This window comes from Gobio gobio (assembly GCF_949357685.1).
Source record: "Gobio gobio genome assembly, chromosome: 13".
NCBI lineage: Eukaryota > Metazoa > Chordata > Actinopteri > Cypriniformes > Gobionidae > Gobio > Gobio gobio.
The window spans coordinates 47,972,255-47,990,804 of record NC_137106.1 but is presented as its reverse complement, the minus strand read 5'-3'; the positions used below and the strand labels follow the sequence as shown (position 1 = coordinate 47,990,804).

At 42.2% G+C, this 18,550-nt stretch overlaps 1 protein-coding gene across 2 annotated transcripts in view; it reads right to left on the bottom strand.

Moving 5' to 3' along the window:
• Window positions 1–18,550, bottom strand: part of paplna (papilin a, proteoglycan-like sulfated glycoprotein) — a 102,368-nt gene that overhangs the window by 38,373 nt on the left and 45,445 nt on the right. The window contains exons 12-14 of one of the 2 annotated variants that reach the window (XM_079832502.1): window positions 9,915–10,041; window positions 9,645–9,716; window positions 2,330–2,534 (exon numbers count right to left, since the gene is read on the bottom strand). In XM_079832502.1, coding sequence (XP_079688628.1) covers window positions 2,330–2,534; window positions 9,645–9,716; window positions 9,915–10,041 — 404 coding nt within the window. The remainder of the gene's footprint in view (window positions 1–2,329; window positions 2,535–9,644; window positions 9,717–9,914; window positions 10,042–18,550) is intronic. The other variant, XM_079832503.1, reaches the window with a different exon arrangement.

Genomic DNA, 18,550 nt, shown 5'->3' with positions numbered 1-18,550 from the left:
TATATATATATATATATATTTACAGTGGGGAGAACAAGTATTTGATACACTGCCGATTTTGCAGGTTAGCCCACTTACAAAGCATGTAGAAGTCAGTAATTTGTATCATAGCTACTCTTCAACTGTGAGAGACGGAATCTAAAACAAAAATCTAGAAGATCACATTGTATGATTTTTAAGTAACTTATTTGCATTTTATTGCATGACAAGTATTTGATACATAAGAAAAGCAGAAGTTAATATTTGGTACATAAACCTTTGTTTGCCATTACAGAGATCATACGTTTCCTGTAGTTTTTGGCCAGGTGTGCACACACTAGAGCAGGGATTTTGGCCCACTCCTCCATACAGACCTTCTCCAGATCCTTCAGGTTTCGGGGCTGTCGCTGGGCAATATGGACTTTCAGCTCCCTCAAAAGATTTTCTATTGGGTTCAGGTCTAGAGACTGACTAGGCCAATCCAGGACCTTGAGATGCTTCTTACAGAGCCACTCCTTAGTTGCCCTGGCTGTGTGCTTCGGATCGTTGTCATGCTGGAAGACCCAGCCTCGACCCATCTTCAATGCTCTAACTGAGGGAAGGAGGTTGTTGGCCAAGATCTCGCGATACATGGCCTCATCCATCCTCCCCTCAATACGGTGCAGTCGTCCTGTCCCGTTTGCAGAAAAGCATCCCCAAAGAATGATGTTTCCAATGATGGAGTTCTTGGGGTTGTACTCGTCCTTCTTCTTCCTCCAAACACGGCAAGTGCAGTTTAGAACAAAAAGCTCTATTTTTGTCTCATCAGACCACATGACCTTCTCCCATTACTCCTCTGGATCATCCAGATGGTCATTGGCAAACTTCAGACGGGCCTGGACATGCGCTGGCTTGAGCAGGGGGACCTTGCGTGCGCTGCAGGATTTTAATCCATGACGGCGTAGTGTGTTACTAATGGTTTTCTTTGTGACTGTGGTCCCAGCTCTCTTCAGGTCATTGACCAGGTCCTGCCGTGTAGTTCTGGGCTGATCCCTAGCCTTCCTCATGATCACTGATGCCCCACGAGGTGAGATCTTGCATGGGGCTCCAGACCGAGGGAGATTGACCGTCATCATGAACTTCTTCCATTTTCTAATAATTGCGCCAACAGTTGTTGCCTTCTCATCAAGCTGCTTGCCTATTGTCCTGTAGCCCATCCCAGACTTGTGCAGGTCTACAATTGTATCCCTGATGTCCTTACACAGCTCTCTGGTCTTGGCCATTGTGGAGAGGTTGGAGTCTGTTTGATTGAGTGTTTGGACAGGTGTCTTTTATACAGATAACGAGTTCAGGCAGGTGCAGTTAATACAGGTAATGAGTGGAGAACAGGAGGGCTTCTTAAAGAAAAACTAACAGGTCTGTGAGAGCCGGAATTCTTACTGGTTGGTAGGTGATCAAATACTTAGGTCATGCAAAAAAATGCAAATGAGTTTATTTAAAATTCATACAATGTGATTTTCTGGATTTTTGTTTTAGATTCCGTCTCTTACAGTTGAAGTGTACCTATGATAAAAATGACAGACTTCTACATGCTTTATAAGTAGTAAAAAACCTGCAAAATCGGCAGTGTATCAAATACTTGTTCTTCCCACTGTATATATATATTTCTTTGTTAGTTCATGTTAACTAATGTAGTTAGTCAATGTTTTACTTTCAAGTTATTGGAAATTCTGGTAACACTTTATTTTACAGTGTCCTTGTTACATACTGTTACATTATGTATTATGTATTTTGTTATATTATATTATATTCTCTTTTTATGAAGTTTATGTACTTCATTGTCAAAAGTGGTAGATTGTACAGCACTTTGGTCAGCAGTAGCTGTTTTAAATGTGCATTAGAAATAAAAGTGCCTTGCCTGGCCTTGCCTTGTATGTTACATGTAATTTCTGTAGTAATGACAGTAAATCTTACATAATTACACACAACTAACCCTAAACCAAACGCGAAATATTACTCAGTACTTAAATGTATAATTACACTGTAATGACACCTTATGTAACTGAAATTCTCATTATTTTCAATGTTACATTACTATAATTCAGTAAAAAAAATGTATTACAGTAATTTGTGTTTAAACCAGCATACAACAAATAATCCAAACAGCACAATGACGTACAATACTTTTTTATCATTACAATATTAAGAATTACTACTGAATGAAATATTAGAATCAAATTTTATATTAGAATTTCTAAAGAATGTGTTTAATGGTCTTAAAAACAATACCACAATGCAAATATAGGCTTCATTTTCTTTTGATTTTGGTGTGAAATAAGACACAGATAGCATTACATGTAGTTGCACATACCTGACTCCAGCTGGAAACGCTGTATTGAGCGCATTTCTGCATGTTACAGTTCTGTTGGCTGAGAGGTCTAGGAGCATAAGCCGCACACTGGGAATCCTCAACCACTCGCGATCCTGCAGCGTCGTGAGACATACACTCCACTCTCCTCACCTGAAGGCTCCCGCCGCACGTCACCGGACACGGGTTCCACTCGCCAATCGTCCAGCTGACACATGTACACACACATCACCAAAAAGCAAGGACATTCAGAGAGAGTTATAGCATTTACAGTGCTGTTCCAACCCAAAGAAGCTGCCCACTTCATCTTTGAGTCAATGGACTACATGCATATTCTAGGTTAAATACAATTTAAGATCTATTAGCACAAAAATATTTTGACTCGTCTCTCAGTTGTTAAATGCATTTTACAGTAATGCACTTGCAATGGCAAGTGGGCCAAAGCATAATCCATCCTTTTGATGTAGGAATATTTTTCTAGCAGATGAACTTCTGATTATGCATTACAGAAGTAATTGCAGTATAGTTTGATCCATGTAAACAGCACTTTAACATTCCTCCCATGTCCCATTCTGGTGTAAACACAGTTACAGAGCGAAAGTAACTGAGTATCAGATCAGATTTTAATGCTAATACATGTAATATTCAAGTGTTAAGAAACTAACACTAACACAGTGACTATACCCTGTAAATATCTTATGAAGTCAAGTTAATTAATTTCACTTTGGATTCACATTTGTGGGAAAAAACCCACTTAATTTAAATTAACACTTTACAATATGTTCTCATAAATTACAGTTAGTTGCATTAATTACCATTAACTTACGATGAGCAATACATTTGTCTTTATTCATTAACAGTATTTATTCATCTTTGTTAAAATTAGTTGTTAGTTCTTGTCAGCTCAGGTCCATTAAATAATATTAACAGATGCAACTTTTGATTTTGAATAATGTTCAAGTAAATGTTGAAATGAACATAGAACCTTGTTACCCATATTTTTGTTTGCTTTTACAACAAGACAGAGAAGTCAAAATTATTTCCTGTGGTAATCGATAGCATGCCAGAGAAATTGCATTTAACCTTGAATATTTAAAAGGACAATATTTATTTGAAAGGACAAAAGTGGTTTTAATAGTTTAAAAATAGGCCTACACACCACTACACATACATTAAACAAACACAAAGATTTGTGCAGACTGGAGAATCAGAAGGACAAAGCAAGTGTTCTACACAAACACTTTGCCTGTCAAAGTCAAGCAGATGCTCCCAGAAACCTTAAGATGAGAGAAACAATACGAAGAAATGAGTCACAGGGGGACAATAGAATTTGGTCTCTCCCACTACAAAAAGTAAAAGCACATGTTCTCTGGCAGGACGATCTGCTCAGGGGCCACAACAGTTTCAGGTTTCTGTACATACACATCAGGAAAATCCCAGGGGGCACCACCATGACAAGTCAATGGCTTTTTTTGTTTTTAAAGACCAAATACTGCTTTCTGCTTCACACGCAAATATATACAAGGAATCAAAAGAACACAAGACAGAAGACACCCAAATAGTGGACTTGTCAACAAAACATCTGTATAATACATGCAGGCCATGATTTACTAGGATTGTATATAAAAACGTCTGAGCTGATCTACTAAGGACTGTGTTTTTCAGACTTTCATAACAGTGTCTTATTGGTCATATTCATTCATATTCATTTTTATGTGGCAGCTTTTATCTCACAACAGAAGCTTGTACGACAGCAAAAAAAAAAAAAATCGCACTGTGTACGCCCAGCTTAACAAGAGGGTAATAAGATAATTGGCAACTAAACGAGACACAGGTGAATGTTAATTAGTAACTATGGAAGCAAACTAGTGACTGGAACAAAGGAAACAGGAACTAGGACAAAGAAAAACAGAATCACACAAAGTCTATGAACACAAAACTGACACTCCGGCTGAACATTACATTACTCCTCCCTCCTGAAAGGCCTTAACTGTCCAACAGTGGAGGGAGGGTACTTTTGAGGAGGATGAGGAGCCAGGGAGGAAACAATGGAGGGACAAGCCAAGGGGAAGATAATGGAGGGTGGAACCAGGGTGTGACCAAGAGCAGAGCCATTAGGACAAAGGTCCACAGCGGAACTGATGGAGGGAGGAGGCAGGGTGGAGCCAGGAGCCTGACCGACTGAGACCGAGCTGGAATGGGTAGAGACCCAGGCAGAGCCAAGGAGACAAAGACCCAAGGTGACACCGTAGGCCTGGAGGGAGTGATGGCAATGGCAGAAACAGAGGGAAGGAGGAGCTCGGTGGAGCCAGAGTGGTGGAGGGTTGAGGCGTAGCAGGAGACCCGGAAATTCGAGGCAAAGCCAGAGCGACAATGGACCAAGGTGCAGCCAGAGGGATGATGGGCCACGGTGGAGCCAAGGAAGCATAGAGCCAAGGTAGAGCTGATGGGACGGAGGGCCGAGGTGGAGTCCAGGGCTCAGATGCTTGAGGTAAAGCCAGGGGATCGACATACCAGGGCAGAGCTGGAGACATGGGCCCAAGGCAGATCCGAGCAGCTGGGCGGAGCCACTGAAGGGGGAGCCAAAGGGCTGAAGGGATCCAGAAGAGGTTTGGCCGAGGTCCTGAATGCCACTCTCAGAGGTGGAGAGAGTGGGAGGATGGGCGGGACCAGCGGCGATGAAGGAGACATGAGGTTGGGTGGAACCAGTGTTGAATATGGAGACTTAATGCTGGGGGGATCAGCAGTGGTGAAAGAGACTTAATGCTGGGGGGATCAGCAGTGGTGAAAGAGACTTAATGCTGGGGGGACCAGCAGTGGTGAAAGAGACTTAATGCTGGGGGGATCAGCAGTGGTGAAGGAGACTTAATGCTGGGGGGATCAGCAGTGGTGAAGGAGACTTGATGCTGGGGGGATCAGCAGTGGTGAAGGAGACTTAATGCTGGGGGGATCAGCAGTGGTGAAGGAGACTTGATGCTGGGGGGATCAGCAGTGGTGAAGGAGACTTAATGCTGGGGGGATCAGCAGTGGTGAAGGAGACTTGATGCTGGGGGGATCAGCAGTGGTGAAGGAGACTTGATGCTGGGGGGATCAGCAGTGGTGAAGGAGACTTGATGCTGGGGGGATCAGCAGTGGTGAAGGAGACTTAATGCTGGGGGGATCAGCAGTGGTGAAGGAGACTTGATGCTGGGGGGATCAGCAGTGGTGAAGGAGACTTAATGCTGGGGGGATCAGCAGTGGTGAAGGAGACTTGATGCTGGGGGGATCAGCAGTGGTGAAGGAGACTTAATGCTGGGGGGATCAGCAGTGGTGAAGGAGACTTAATGCTGGGGGGATCAGCAGTGGTGAAGGAGACTTGATGCTGGGGGGATCAGCAGTGGTGAAGGAGACTTAATGCTGGGGGGATCAGCAGTGGTGAAGGAGACTTAATGTTGGGGGGATCAGCAGTGGTGAAGGAGACTTGATGCTGGGGGGACTAGCAGTGGTGAAGGAGACTTAATGCTGGGGGGATCAGCAGTGGTGAAGGAGACTTGATGCTGGGGGGATCAGCAGTGGTGAAGGAGATTTAATGCTGGGGGGATCAGCAGTGGTGAAGGAGACTTAATGCTGGGGGGACCAGCAGTGGTGAAGGAGACTTAATGCTGGGGGGATCAGCAGTGGTGAAGGAGACTTGATGCTGGGGGGACCAGCAGTGGTGAAGGAGACTTGATGCTGGGGGGATCAGCAGTGGTGAAGGAGACTTGATGCTGGGGGGATCAGCAGTGGTGAAGGAGACTTGATGCTGGGGGGACCAGCAGTGGTGAAGGAGACTTGATGCTGGGGGGATCAGCAGTGGTGAAGGAGACTTGATGCTGGGGGGACCAGCAGTGGTGAAAGAGACTTAATGCTGGGGGGATCAGCAGTGGTGAAGGAGACTTGATGCTGGGGGGATCAGCAGTGGTGAAGGAGACTTGATGCTGGGGGGACCAGCAGTGGTGAAGGAGACTTGATGCTGGGGGGATCAGCAGTGGTGAAGGAGACTTAATGCTGGGGGGATCAGCAGTGGTGAAGGAGACTTAATGCTGGGGGGATCAGCAGTGGTGAAGGAGACTTAATGCTTGGGGGATCAGCAGTGGTGAAGGAGACTTGATGCTGGGGGGATCAGCAGTGGTGAAGGAGACTTGATGCTGGGGGGATCAGCAGTGGTGAAGGAGACTTAATGCTTGGGGGATCAGCAGTGGTGAAGGAGACTTGATGCTGGGGGGATCAGCAGTGGTGAAGGAGACTTAATGCTTGGGGGATCAGCAGTGGTGAAGGAGACTTAATGCTGGGGGGATCAGCAGTGGTGAAAGAGACTTAATGCTGGGGGGATCAGCAGTGGTGAAAGAGACTTGAGGCTGGGCGAGACCAATGCCGATGAAGGACTTGAGCCTTAGTAGAACCAGCAGTGAGGATGGAGACTTGATGCTAGGGGGGACCAGCGCCGGTGAAGGAGACTTGAGGCAGGGCAGGACCAGTGGCAGCTAAGGAGACGGGAGGCTGGGTGGGTTCAGTGGAGGAGGGAGGGCTTGGGAAATGTCAGGGACTAGTGATCTAATCCCGATGGGACCAGCAAGGCAAAAATTCCTTAGATGCGGAGGTCTGGGTGGGACTCCATTCCATGCAGTCCAACTCCACCAAAATTCCCACTGGGACAGACAAGGCTGCCGGCTCTAGCACCTCGTCAGACCATAGACCGTAAAAAATTATGGATGACTATGATGACTATGGATGACGCCGCCTGAGGTCCGAATATGGCGCTGACATCTTGCACAGATTCGGGACCGAAGTCTGTGCAGTAGTGACCTCGGGACCGGAGTCTGTGCAGTAGAAAATCCCGAAACAAGTCAGTTGGTGCCTCAGTGACAACTTCACTCAGAGAAGCTGTCAATCTCAGCTGTCAATGACGACGTCACACCCCCCGTTTTTATAGCATCAAATAACTAAAACTAAACTTATTTAAAAAATGAACACTTAAAATTACATCATCGTGATAAAAACTGCCTAAAATGACAGAAACCAAGTTTAGGAAAAAATTATACGAAGTGTAATTTGATTGTTTAGTTTGTCTCGTGTCCATTAGAACACACCTGGGGGGGGGGTGTTACGATCGAGGCGTTCTGGCTTCAGTTTTTGTCACGAGTGTCACCTTCAGACTCAGCGACCGGCTCAGGGACAAGTTGTGGTGGGCGGGACAGGGAATTCCAGAGTGCTGTGAAGCTTACACTGTGGATAAATGCTCCACGCAGGCAAGGATGTACTCCCTCCATGTAAGATCCCCCATCTCAGGCAAATCCACCATCCATCAATGGTTCGCACTAATCCAATAAATTGATTTTAGAGTAGCATCATCAACGGTAGTTAGATTTGCTAACTCACAGACTTGAATATTCCAATAAGCGGTGACATTCTTGACCAACTCTTATGAATGTTGCTGCTAGATCCATGTTTGTGGTCGGTTATTCTGTCACAGGCAATTATTCTTAACACGCTACACACACTGATTACTACTCTCTGATCTTAGTAAATCAGGGCCATCATGTATATCAAATCTACATATAGAAAAACAGATCTATGGTGCCCACAAAATCGACACTGAAACATACAATTCCCTACCTAGAACACAGACAGCAGCTCAGCTCAGAGCTCCACACTTCATGTCATGTGAACGTCAGGAATCAGTGAAATATTTACTGAGGTGAAACTACAGCAGTGTCTACAAATCAAAAGAGAAAAAGCTCCTCTGACATACGAGGGAGGATCAAAGATACGTGAAGCTCTGAGCTGAACAGTTGCCCAAGGCCTTGGTTCATCTTCACATGTGAAGGAACAAAAGCTAACAAGACTCTAACAAATAAGAGTCGCACTAAACATGTAAAACACTGGTACAAACTGAACTCAAACACATATTAATGATGTGAACAATCTCTTAGATGTGCCAGCCAGGGTTATTATAGTTAAATAAAGAAATACATACAGACATTTCTCATTTTCATTTAGTCTAACTTGATGTACTAAAAAGCTAATGAATAAAAATCTATATAGCCATGTTTTGAAAAAGCAATACCTAGTAAAAATGTCAAAAACACAAAATTACTAAAACCTTACATTTAAAATTAAAATGGAAAATACAAAAATACAAACTAATTGAAATAAAATATATATATAAAAACTAGTGGTACACTGAAAATGATACATTAAAGAGCTGTGCTCTACTTGATTTAACCCATAAAAATTAATTTTGCTGTTATAAATTAATGTATTTTGGTTGATTCAGGAATATTAAATAATATTTTTGACTTGAATAAAAGCAGTTAAAGGGTTAGTTCACCCAAAAATGAAAATTAGCCCATGATTTACCCACCCTCAAGTCATCCTAGGTGAATATGACATTCTTGAATTGTTGTCTCATTTATGAAGTTCATAAAAGTGCATCTTTCCATCATAAAGCTGCTCCACACGGCTTCTGAAGCGAAGTGGCTAAAGTTATAGACTAAAATAACTAACTTCCGGCTTATTGCCATATGCATCGATTTACGGCAAAAGAGTAACCCTTGACACTTGAACCCTTGACGCATGCGTATTGACAACGCAGAAGTGCAGAGGATAGAGCAAAACAACAAGCGTAGCGTCAGGGGTTACTCTTTTAGCTGACCGTCGGAAGCTAGATATTTTAGTCTATAGAGTTTTAAATATGCACAAACTTACACAAACGCATCGCTTTGCTTCAGAAGGCCTTTATTAACCCCCAGGAGCCATGTGGAGCAGTTATATGATGGATAGATGCACTTTTATGGACTTCAAAACCCATCAAGTCACTGCCATTATAAAGCTTGGATTAGCTAGGACTTTTTTAATATAACTCTGATTGTGTTCGTCTGAAAGAAGAATGTCATATACACCTAGGATGACTTGGGGGTGAGTAAATGACGGGCTAATTTTCATTTTTGGGTGAACTAACCCTTTAATTTAGATGTTATCATTTTTAGGTTCCCTCTTTTTCCATTGTAGTATCTCAATGATACTAAAATAACACTGATGCCAGCAAACCGTTTTTCTTTCCAGCTGCCTTAGAGGTCTTAAAAAGACATACATCAGTGTTATACTGGGGATCCGGTTTTTATATACGTGCAAGGAGGGGATGGGAAAACAGTTGCACTCTTAAAATTCTTTAGAAAATCTCATAATGTAGCCCAGAGTTTGTGACCCAGGTTGAGATTCCTGAGAGATTGCATAGACTGGACACAAATGTGTGTTTGAGGTCAAGCGCTGCAGTTTATCAGCCTCTGAAGGCTGTTACCTGTACACTTGTACATAGACTCGTGGTGGTTCCATGGGCCTCCACAAACGCGGCTCGTACACATACGCCATCCTTACAGAACAGGAACAGTACAGCCAAAGCTGTGAGACCCAATGGTTCTCCACAAGTCAGACAGCAACCGCACAATTATAACACATTTGTGGGCAGGAATCAGTTTCTGATATTCAATAAAAACTGCACAGAGTGTTAAAGCACAAAACACATCTACATTACAGTTGGCTTTGAGCTGAAAGTGACGTGTTGGTGTACCTGCGGGTTTGTGGGCACTGCTGTTCATTGCATGTGCGGTTACTGAGGGGTCGAGGGAGGGCGGCACACAGGTAATCAGAGTAGGCTTCATTATCAATGGTACAGAAGACCAGACGGGACTGGTAACCTAAAACATATGGAAGAAAAATATGTACAATTACAGAAGTGTAGAAATCCTCTTTAATACAAATACACCAATCGTGAATAAATGCATTACAAATTTGTGAAGAAAACCCAATCATAACAACTTCATGTGAGATATAATATTAGTAGCCTTTCTCAACCAGGGGGCTTCAGCAAGTCGGCTTAAAATTATTTAAAATAAGGGGAAAAAACATTACAATAAGCTAAAACAGCTAAAGTTAGGACCATTCTAAGGTCCCACGCACTTTTGGGGGCCCCAGAGATCGGTTTTATTTGTAGTAACAGTACTAGTAGTAATGCAAGACCAAAGAGTTTGAGACCAATTTCTGCATTGACGGCAAAATCAACTCATGAACCACTCACGCTCACCCGCCCAAATCCCGATCCGACATGAAATTGCTCTGTACTGTAGGCTACTATACTTGTTGTAGCCATTAAAAAAGGTATTTAGTTTCATATTTATGTTGAAATATTATGTTATTTTTTAATCGAATCTATGTTGATTATGAAAAGTGAACAGCATGAGTAAGATAGGACACGTCATAAGATGCGCAATATGTCAGAAGACATGGAGTGGGTCAAAAAAGATTTTGATCACTTCAGTAAGTTTTGTTTTGTAGACAGCCTTTTGTTTGGTATAAATTGTATCTTAATTTGAAACAATGTTACATCAACCAATTGCCTGGATTTAATAAATAAGAAGCAAATATAGCAGACAATATATGAAGGCGCCCGCGCTGCAGTCTCATAAATGAACCGAAACTCAGATTATAGGCTACTTGCCTCACAGACATGAGGAATGTGTTAATAGAAAGCTAGAAATGTCTTATAATCGAAACCAGTAAAAACGAAAAGAAATAGGCCTCTCTCTGATTATGTAATCTGTATGAAATGTGCATTTCTCTCTTGCGCGTTCACTATCGTGAAGATGGCGAGTCAGCATCTTCAACTTCATCTTTGCAGCCGACACTGACACAAAAAAAAATAGTTCATTAATAAACAATTAAAATGTCTCCTTGCTATTTTTGACACATTCGTAATCATTACTTTTGCCAGTTCTTTGTGACAAGCTGTATGCGGAATAGGCTAATATTAGCTCATTAGGCTATGGTTTACAATTCTCTCCTCAAGGAACTCAAGGAATTGAGATTCTCTCTCTCTATATATTTATATATATGTAATTAAATGAATTGTAATTAAAAAAGTGCTTAGTCAACTAATGGCTTAAATGAACAACTACTAGTCCAGTAGAAAAAACTTAAGTCAGGGACAGCATTACTTATTTCACATATTTTCGAACCAGCATGTCACAAAGGGCATTCTGGGTGATATCCCTGGGCGGAATGAGCGGGCTCGCATAATATGTCAGTATTATTAAATTGCAGACACAGATTTTGGTTAGCTAGGTTGGCTTGTATGTTTGTTGCGGAGTGGGTGCGGTAGGGGGTCTAACCTCATATTCTTTCATAGGGCCCAAAATTGCTAGCGGCGCCCCTGTTTATTGGTAATACAAAGTGTAAGAACTTTTGGTTATTAATTTTTTTTTCAGCTGGGGGGAAAATGTTCTGAAAGTGATTCCAACATTATCTTTCCTCTGTGTCGTTATCGTTATAGCTGTGGTGTTGACCCTATTCTCATAGAATTTAAGCGATTATTAAAACTTTACAGTTATCGTTCTTGGTGTGAACGTGCCTTAAGGATAGGCTGCTCTATCTTGGTACTCAGCCTTTATCTTTCCTAGATATTCATAAAGGCTATTATTTTTCTTCATTGGATTATCTTGTGCATCTTATTTGAAGCCACAAAGAGTAGTCCTTCCAGGCTGTGATGATATGCTTCCCAACAGCAATTTCTCTCAATGTGAAAACAACCTCCACATTACCTAGACAATCCTGATGCGACTGGCCTTTCATCAGAAATGAAATATGCCGGAAATTAAGCATTCCCTACAAGTTCTTCAAACAGTGCCACTTTTGAGCTTAAATGCCTCAGGATGTAGCGCTTGGCTCTGCTGTAACTGTTTGCCTTGATACACACCCTGCCTGTCACTGCCACTCTGTGCATTGTTCAATCATGTTGCACAGGGTGAATATCTGGGCAGCACATCCTCTTCCTTTCCTGAATCCTTCCTGTTCTTTGCTGAGTTGTTTGTCTACTGCATCAGAATGATACCGTGCAGGTTGTTGCAGTTACTCAGGGCACCCTTTTTAGGAACCTTATCCTATCTGTCCAGACATCTGGTATCTCTTTCTCCCATATGACTTTAAGTTCTGGGTCCACTTGGAACAATAACTTGCACTGTTAGTGCAGTTAATTTGAATAAACGTGAATGCTGCCATGCGAACCTTTCACTCGCATTTGATTACACTACAATTAGACACTAGAGACACAAATTATCACTAGAGATCAGTTTCCTGCAGAAAACGCAAGTCAATTTCACTTCCTTTGTTACAGCCTATGAACATTTTATGAAAAGCCAATTTACAATAATATTTCAAGTTTTTCCGAAACAAATTGCGTATGCAGTGCTGTGCACAACTCCATTCAATGGCAAACCACTACTTCAAACCGTTTACTTCAACTACAGGCAGTCGATCCTTTTCCTATTTAGCACCTAAAGTCTTCCTAGCATTGTTCGGGGAGCAGACACACTCTTTCAGTTTAAATCTAGACTAAAAACACATCTCTGGCATACACATAGAACATTATCAATTTCTATTATTCAAATCAGTTAAATGATTGTTTATAGGCTGCATTAACTAGGTCAGCCGGAACCGGGAACACTTCCCATAACACCTGATGTACTCGTCACATCATAAGAAGAATGGCATCTACGCTAATATTAGTCTCTCTGTTTATCCCGAGGTTTACTGCAGTCAGCCGGATCCAGGCCAGATCCATATCAGATTGTGGACCTGCGTTTAGATACAACCAACACATGACCCTGAAGTGTCTGCAGAGACTGTGTCAATTAGACTCCCCCTGAAATTGCCTCATCGACATGGCATCCTCAATAAACCCGTCTCCGGCGTGATGACTCCGATCCTTCGAATATTCCGATCTAATAAATGCCTCATCGACATGGCATCCTCAATAAACCCGTCTCCGGCATGATGACTAAGATTGTTCAAATATTCCGATCTAATCTGTCTTCTGACCTGTAATGTTGCCAGAATCGTAATCATACACTGTTTGTCCATTGGCCAGAGGATAATTGGCACCCCGACTGACTGTTTTTTTTTCTTCTCCATTCTGTCTCCTGATGGAGTTTGGGTTCCTTGCCACAGTCGCCTCTGTTGCCTTTTGGCTTGCTCAGTTGGGGGCACTAAATATTCAACTATATAGCTCGCATTGTCACTATATGATAATTGAAATGAGCCGATGACATCACTGTTTTCTCCAGAGCGGCTGTACAGCCGTATCAAATTCTGTTGCATTATTTTCCTGTTTAACACTATGAAGCTGCTTTGAAACAATCAGTATTGTAAAAAGCGCTATATAAATAAAGGTGACTTGACTTATTGATCTGGTTCTTGAAATGTCCACACAACTCTCACAAGCCCGTATTCTATTCTTGCGCTTATGGTAACAAAGGTAGATCTAAATCAAAGTTCAGTTTATTAAACAAAGTAAATAGGATAATCCAAGATAGCAAAGACAACGTAACAGCGTGTGTAATACGCACACATGAACAATACCGGAGGAACTAAAATTTACTAGATAATGATGAACAGAATACAAACAGGTGTGATCATTAATGAATGTCCATGTGAACTGATAGTGGCGCAAAAATGAACAAAGGGAAACATGTGACTGAAGAGAAACAAACTAAGAGTCCATGAAAATTAAACTAAACAAACAGAATGTGACACAGCCATAGTAACAGTGATTAAAGTACATATCAAAGATGTCCATAAAACTTAATTAACCGTTAGCAGCTTTTATACCTGAGTGGAAATTGAAGCATTTGAGTCACGCACAGATCACACACACCTTATATCTCCATCTCTGTAATTTACAGAAACGAAAATGAAAATATGGCGCACACATGAGACCACGAGGCACACTTAAGTGCTTCTCTGAAGAGGTTTATGCTGCTCAGGTGGAAACTTAACTTCATAGTCAAAGCCCTGCACAATTAATCCCGGACGAGCCCCCAATTTCATGTTACGCCCCATCTAGGGGAAAAGGGCGCAACATGAAAACTCTGAAGAAACAGTTTATTTGAACAAAGATGAATTTATTGATTTAATTTGGGACCATAGATTCAGAAGTTGACTGGGCCAAAATAATAAACAAAATTACCTTGTTTTTAAACCTCTTTCTTAAACCCTAAACCAAAAAGAAAAGGAAAATACAATATACAAACCTAACTAAACCTAACCAAAAACAGAGATCAAAAACAGTTTACAATAAACAAAAATGGCGTCAGACTCCCTACTTTTCCAAATAATCAGTATTTACAATATATTTACAACCAGGCAAACAAGCTGAAAAGGGCAGTCCAAATCAGTGTCAGAAAACAGGCAAAGGGTCAACTATACCAACAAAGTTCCTCTGATACAAATAGGGTTCAATCTAAACAGACAAGCAATACTCACAGTCTCTAATATTCTTAACACAGTCAAACTCTCCTAACACACAAACAAACTCTGCACTATACAGGTCACAAAACTCTCTCAAAACACAAGATCTCTGGGTGTCTGGGTAGTGAAACATGTTAATTGTTGATTTTTTATTGACCTAAATAAGATTATTGTCATTTAAATGCTATTGGAGTTATTGAATGTTTTTAGTAAAATAATAACAATAGTAAAATATTCGTTTTTACAATGGCTCTTTATGAAAAAAAAAAATGCATTAATGAGAAATGAAAAAAATGCTCTTTCATGAAAAAAGTTTCCTTTGCACATCATCGTTTTGGATATTTGGTCATTTCTGTCACAAAATGTATATGTCATAAAAGCCGTTTTTTTAGGGCGCCTTTTATTGCTATAACAACATCTGCAACAAGAGTGGCTGTTTTGTTGGCTTTTGAAGTTAACGGGGAGGAGAATGACAGTTGACAACGACGTTAGGGAGTGCACGACATTATACGGGGAAGAAAACTGTATGGTGCTTTCAATAATTTAGTCCAGGAGCTCCGGTTAGATGATGCGCGGTTTGCGTCATATTTAAGACTTAACAAAAGTCAGTTTGAAGACCTGCTTCCAATCATTGCTCCGACAGCACCAATTAGTCAAATCTATCGGCACCTTCTCCATTTTTCTTGTTGTTATGGAAACGAGTCAGGTCTTGCTACTCGCTTGTCATTGGTCAGCTGTCAAAAAGGCGCTTGACATAGGGTGAACTTTTTTCAACTTGAAAAGATGCCCTGAGCTGCAGAAAAAGCTGCAGCAGAAGGCTGCAGAAAAAGACGCTCTGAGCTTCAAAAAAAGACGCCAGCGTTGGCGTTTAAAAAACTGCTGACAACTTCTTTGAAAACACGGTTTAAGGATTATAATGTAAAACAGACGCTGGCAGCTTAAAAAAAGATGTCAAGTGAGAACACGCCCTAAGGCTGCATTTGTTGGTTACACTTTACAATACAGGGTTCTTGCAGGTTTCAGTAAGTCAAATTTAAGACCTTTTTAAGACATTTTAAGACCATAAAGATTGTAATTTAAGACCTACACAACGCTTTACCAAAAATATTCAAATCAAATACATTTTTGGCCCCACTTTATATTAGGTGGCCTTAACTACTATGTACTTACATCAAAAAATAAGTACAAGTTACTTACTGTGTTCAAATTGTATTGCAAAACACCTTTTGGGATACAGGTAAAGTTAGGGACAGGTGTGGTGGTATGGGTAAGTTTAAGGGTAAAGTCAGGGACATGTGTGGTGGTGTGGGTAAGTTTAAGGGTAAAGTTAGGGACAGGTGTGGTGGTATGGGTAAGTTTAAGGGTAAAGTTAGGGACAGGTGTGGTGGTATGGGTAAGTTTAAGGGTAAAGTCAGGGACATGTGTGGTGGTGTGGGTAAGTTTAAGGGTAAAGTCAGGGACAGGTGTGGTGGTATGGGTAAGTTTAAGGGTAAAGTTAGGGACAGGTGTGGTGGTATGGGTAAGTTTAAGGGTAAAGTTAGGGACAGGTGTGGTGGTGTGGGTAAGTTTAAGGGTAAAGTCAGGGACAGGTGTGGTGGTATGGGTAAGTTTAAGGGTAAAGTTAGGGACAGGTGTGGTGGTATGGGTAAGTTTAAGGGTAAAGTTAGGGACAGGTGTGGTGGTATGGGTAAGTTTAAGGGTAAAGTTAGGGACAGGTGTGGTGGTATGGGTAAGTTTAAGGGTAAAGTTAGGGACAGGTGTGGTGGTATGGGTAAGTTTAAGGGTAAAGTTAGGGACAGGTGTGGTGGTGTGGGTAAGTTTAAGGGTAAAGTCAGGGACATGTGTGGTGGTCTGGGTAAGTTTAAGGGTAAAGTTAGGGACAGGTGTGGTGGTATGGGTAAGTTTAAGGGTAAAGTTAGGGACAGGTGTGGTGGTATGGGTAAGTTTAAGGGTAAAGTTAGGGACAGGTGTGGTGGTATGGGTAAGTTTAAGGGTAAAGTTAGGGACAGGTGTGGTGGTATGGGTCAGTTTAAGGGTAAAGTTATGGACAGGTGTGGTGGTATGGGTAAGTTTAAGGGTAAAGTTAGGGACAGGTGTGGTGGTATGGGTAAGTTTAAGGGTAAAGTTAGGGACAGGTGTGGTGGTATGGGTCAGTTTAAGGGTAAAGTTATAGACAGGTGTGGTGGTATGGGTAAGTTTAAGGGTAAAGTTAGGGACAGGTGTGGTGGTATGAGTAAGTTTAAGGGTATGGTCAGGGACAGGTGTGGTGGTATGGGTAAGATTAAGGGTAAAGTTAGGGACAGGTGTGGTGGTATGGGTAAGTTTAAGGGTAAAGTTAGGGACAGGTGTGGTGGTAAGTTTAAGGGTAAAGTTAGGGACAGGTGTGGTGGTATGGGTCAGTTTAAGGGTAAAGTTAGGGACAGGTGTGGTGGTATGGGTAAGTTTAAGGGTAAAGTTAGGGACAGGTGTGGTGGTATGGGTCAGTTTAAGGGTAAAGTTAGGGACAGGTGTGGTGGTATGGGTAAGTTTAAGGGTAAAGTTGGGGACAGGTGTGGTGGTATGGGTAAGTTTAAGGGTAAAGTTAGGGACAGGTGTGGTGTTATGGGTAAGTTTAAGGGTAAAGTTAGGGACAGGTGTGGTGGTATGGGTAAGTTTAAGGGTAAAGTTAGGGACAGGTGTGGTGGTATGGGTAAGTTTAAGGGTAAAGTTAGGGACAGGTGTGGTGGTATGGGTCAGTTTAAGGGTAAAGTTATAGACAGGTGTGGTGGTATGGGTAAGTTTAAGGGTAAAGTTAGGGACAGGTGTGGTGGTATGGGTAAGTTTAAGGGTATGGTCAGGGACAGGTGTGGTGGTATGGGTAAGATTAAGGGTAAAGTTAGGGACAGGTGTGGTGGTCTGGGTAAGTTTAAGGGTAAAGTTAGGGACAGGTGTGGTGGTATGGGTAAGTTTAAGGGTAAAGTTAGGGACAGGTGTGGTGGTATGGGTAAGTTTAAGGGTAAAGTTAGGGACAGGTGTGGTGGTATGGGTAAGTTTAAGGGTAAAGTTAGGGACAGGTGTGATGGTATGGGTCAGTTTAAGGGTAAAGTTATGGACAGGTGTGGTGGTATGGGTAAGTTTAAGGGTAAAGTTAGGGACAGGTGTGGTGGTATGGGTAAGTTTAAGGGTAAAGTTAGGGACAGGTGTGGTGGTATGGGTCAGTTTAAGGGTAAAGTTATAGACAGGTGTGGTGGTATGGGTAAGTTTAAGGGTAAAGTTAGGGACAGGTGTGGTGGTATGAGTAAGTTTAAGGGTATGGTCAGGGACAGGTGTGGTGGTATGGGTAAGATTAAGGGTAAAGTTAGGGACAGGTGTGGTGGTATGGGTAAGTTTAAGGGTAAAGTTAGGGACAGGTGTGGTGGTAAGTTTAAGGGTAAAGTTAGGGACAGGTGTGGTGGTATGGGTCAGTTTAAGGGTAAAGTTAGGGACAGGTGTGGTGGTATGGGTAAGTTTAAGGGTAAAGTTAGGGACAGGTGTGGTGGTATGGGTCAGTTTAAGGGTAAAGTTAGGGACAGGTGTGGTGGTATGGGTAAGTTTAAGGGTAAAGTTGGGGACAGGTGTGGTGGTATGGGTAAGTTTAAGGGTAAAGTTAGGGACAGGTGTGGTGTTATGGGTAAGTTTAAGGGTAAAGTTAGGGACAGGTGTGGTGGTATGGGTAAGTTTAAGGGTAAAGTTAGGGACAGGTGTGGTGGTATGGGTAAGTTTAAGGGTAAAGTTAGGGACAGGTGTGGTGGTATGGGTCAGTTTAAGGGTAAAGTTATAGACAGGTGTGGTGGTATGGGTAAGTTTAAGGGTAAAGTTAGGGACAGGTGTGGTGGTATGGGTAAGTTTAAGGGTATGGTCAGGGACAGGTGTGGTGGTATGGGTAAG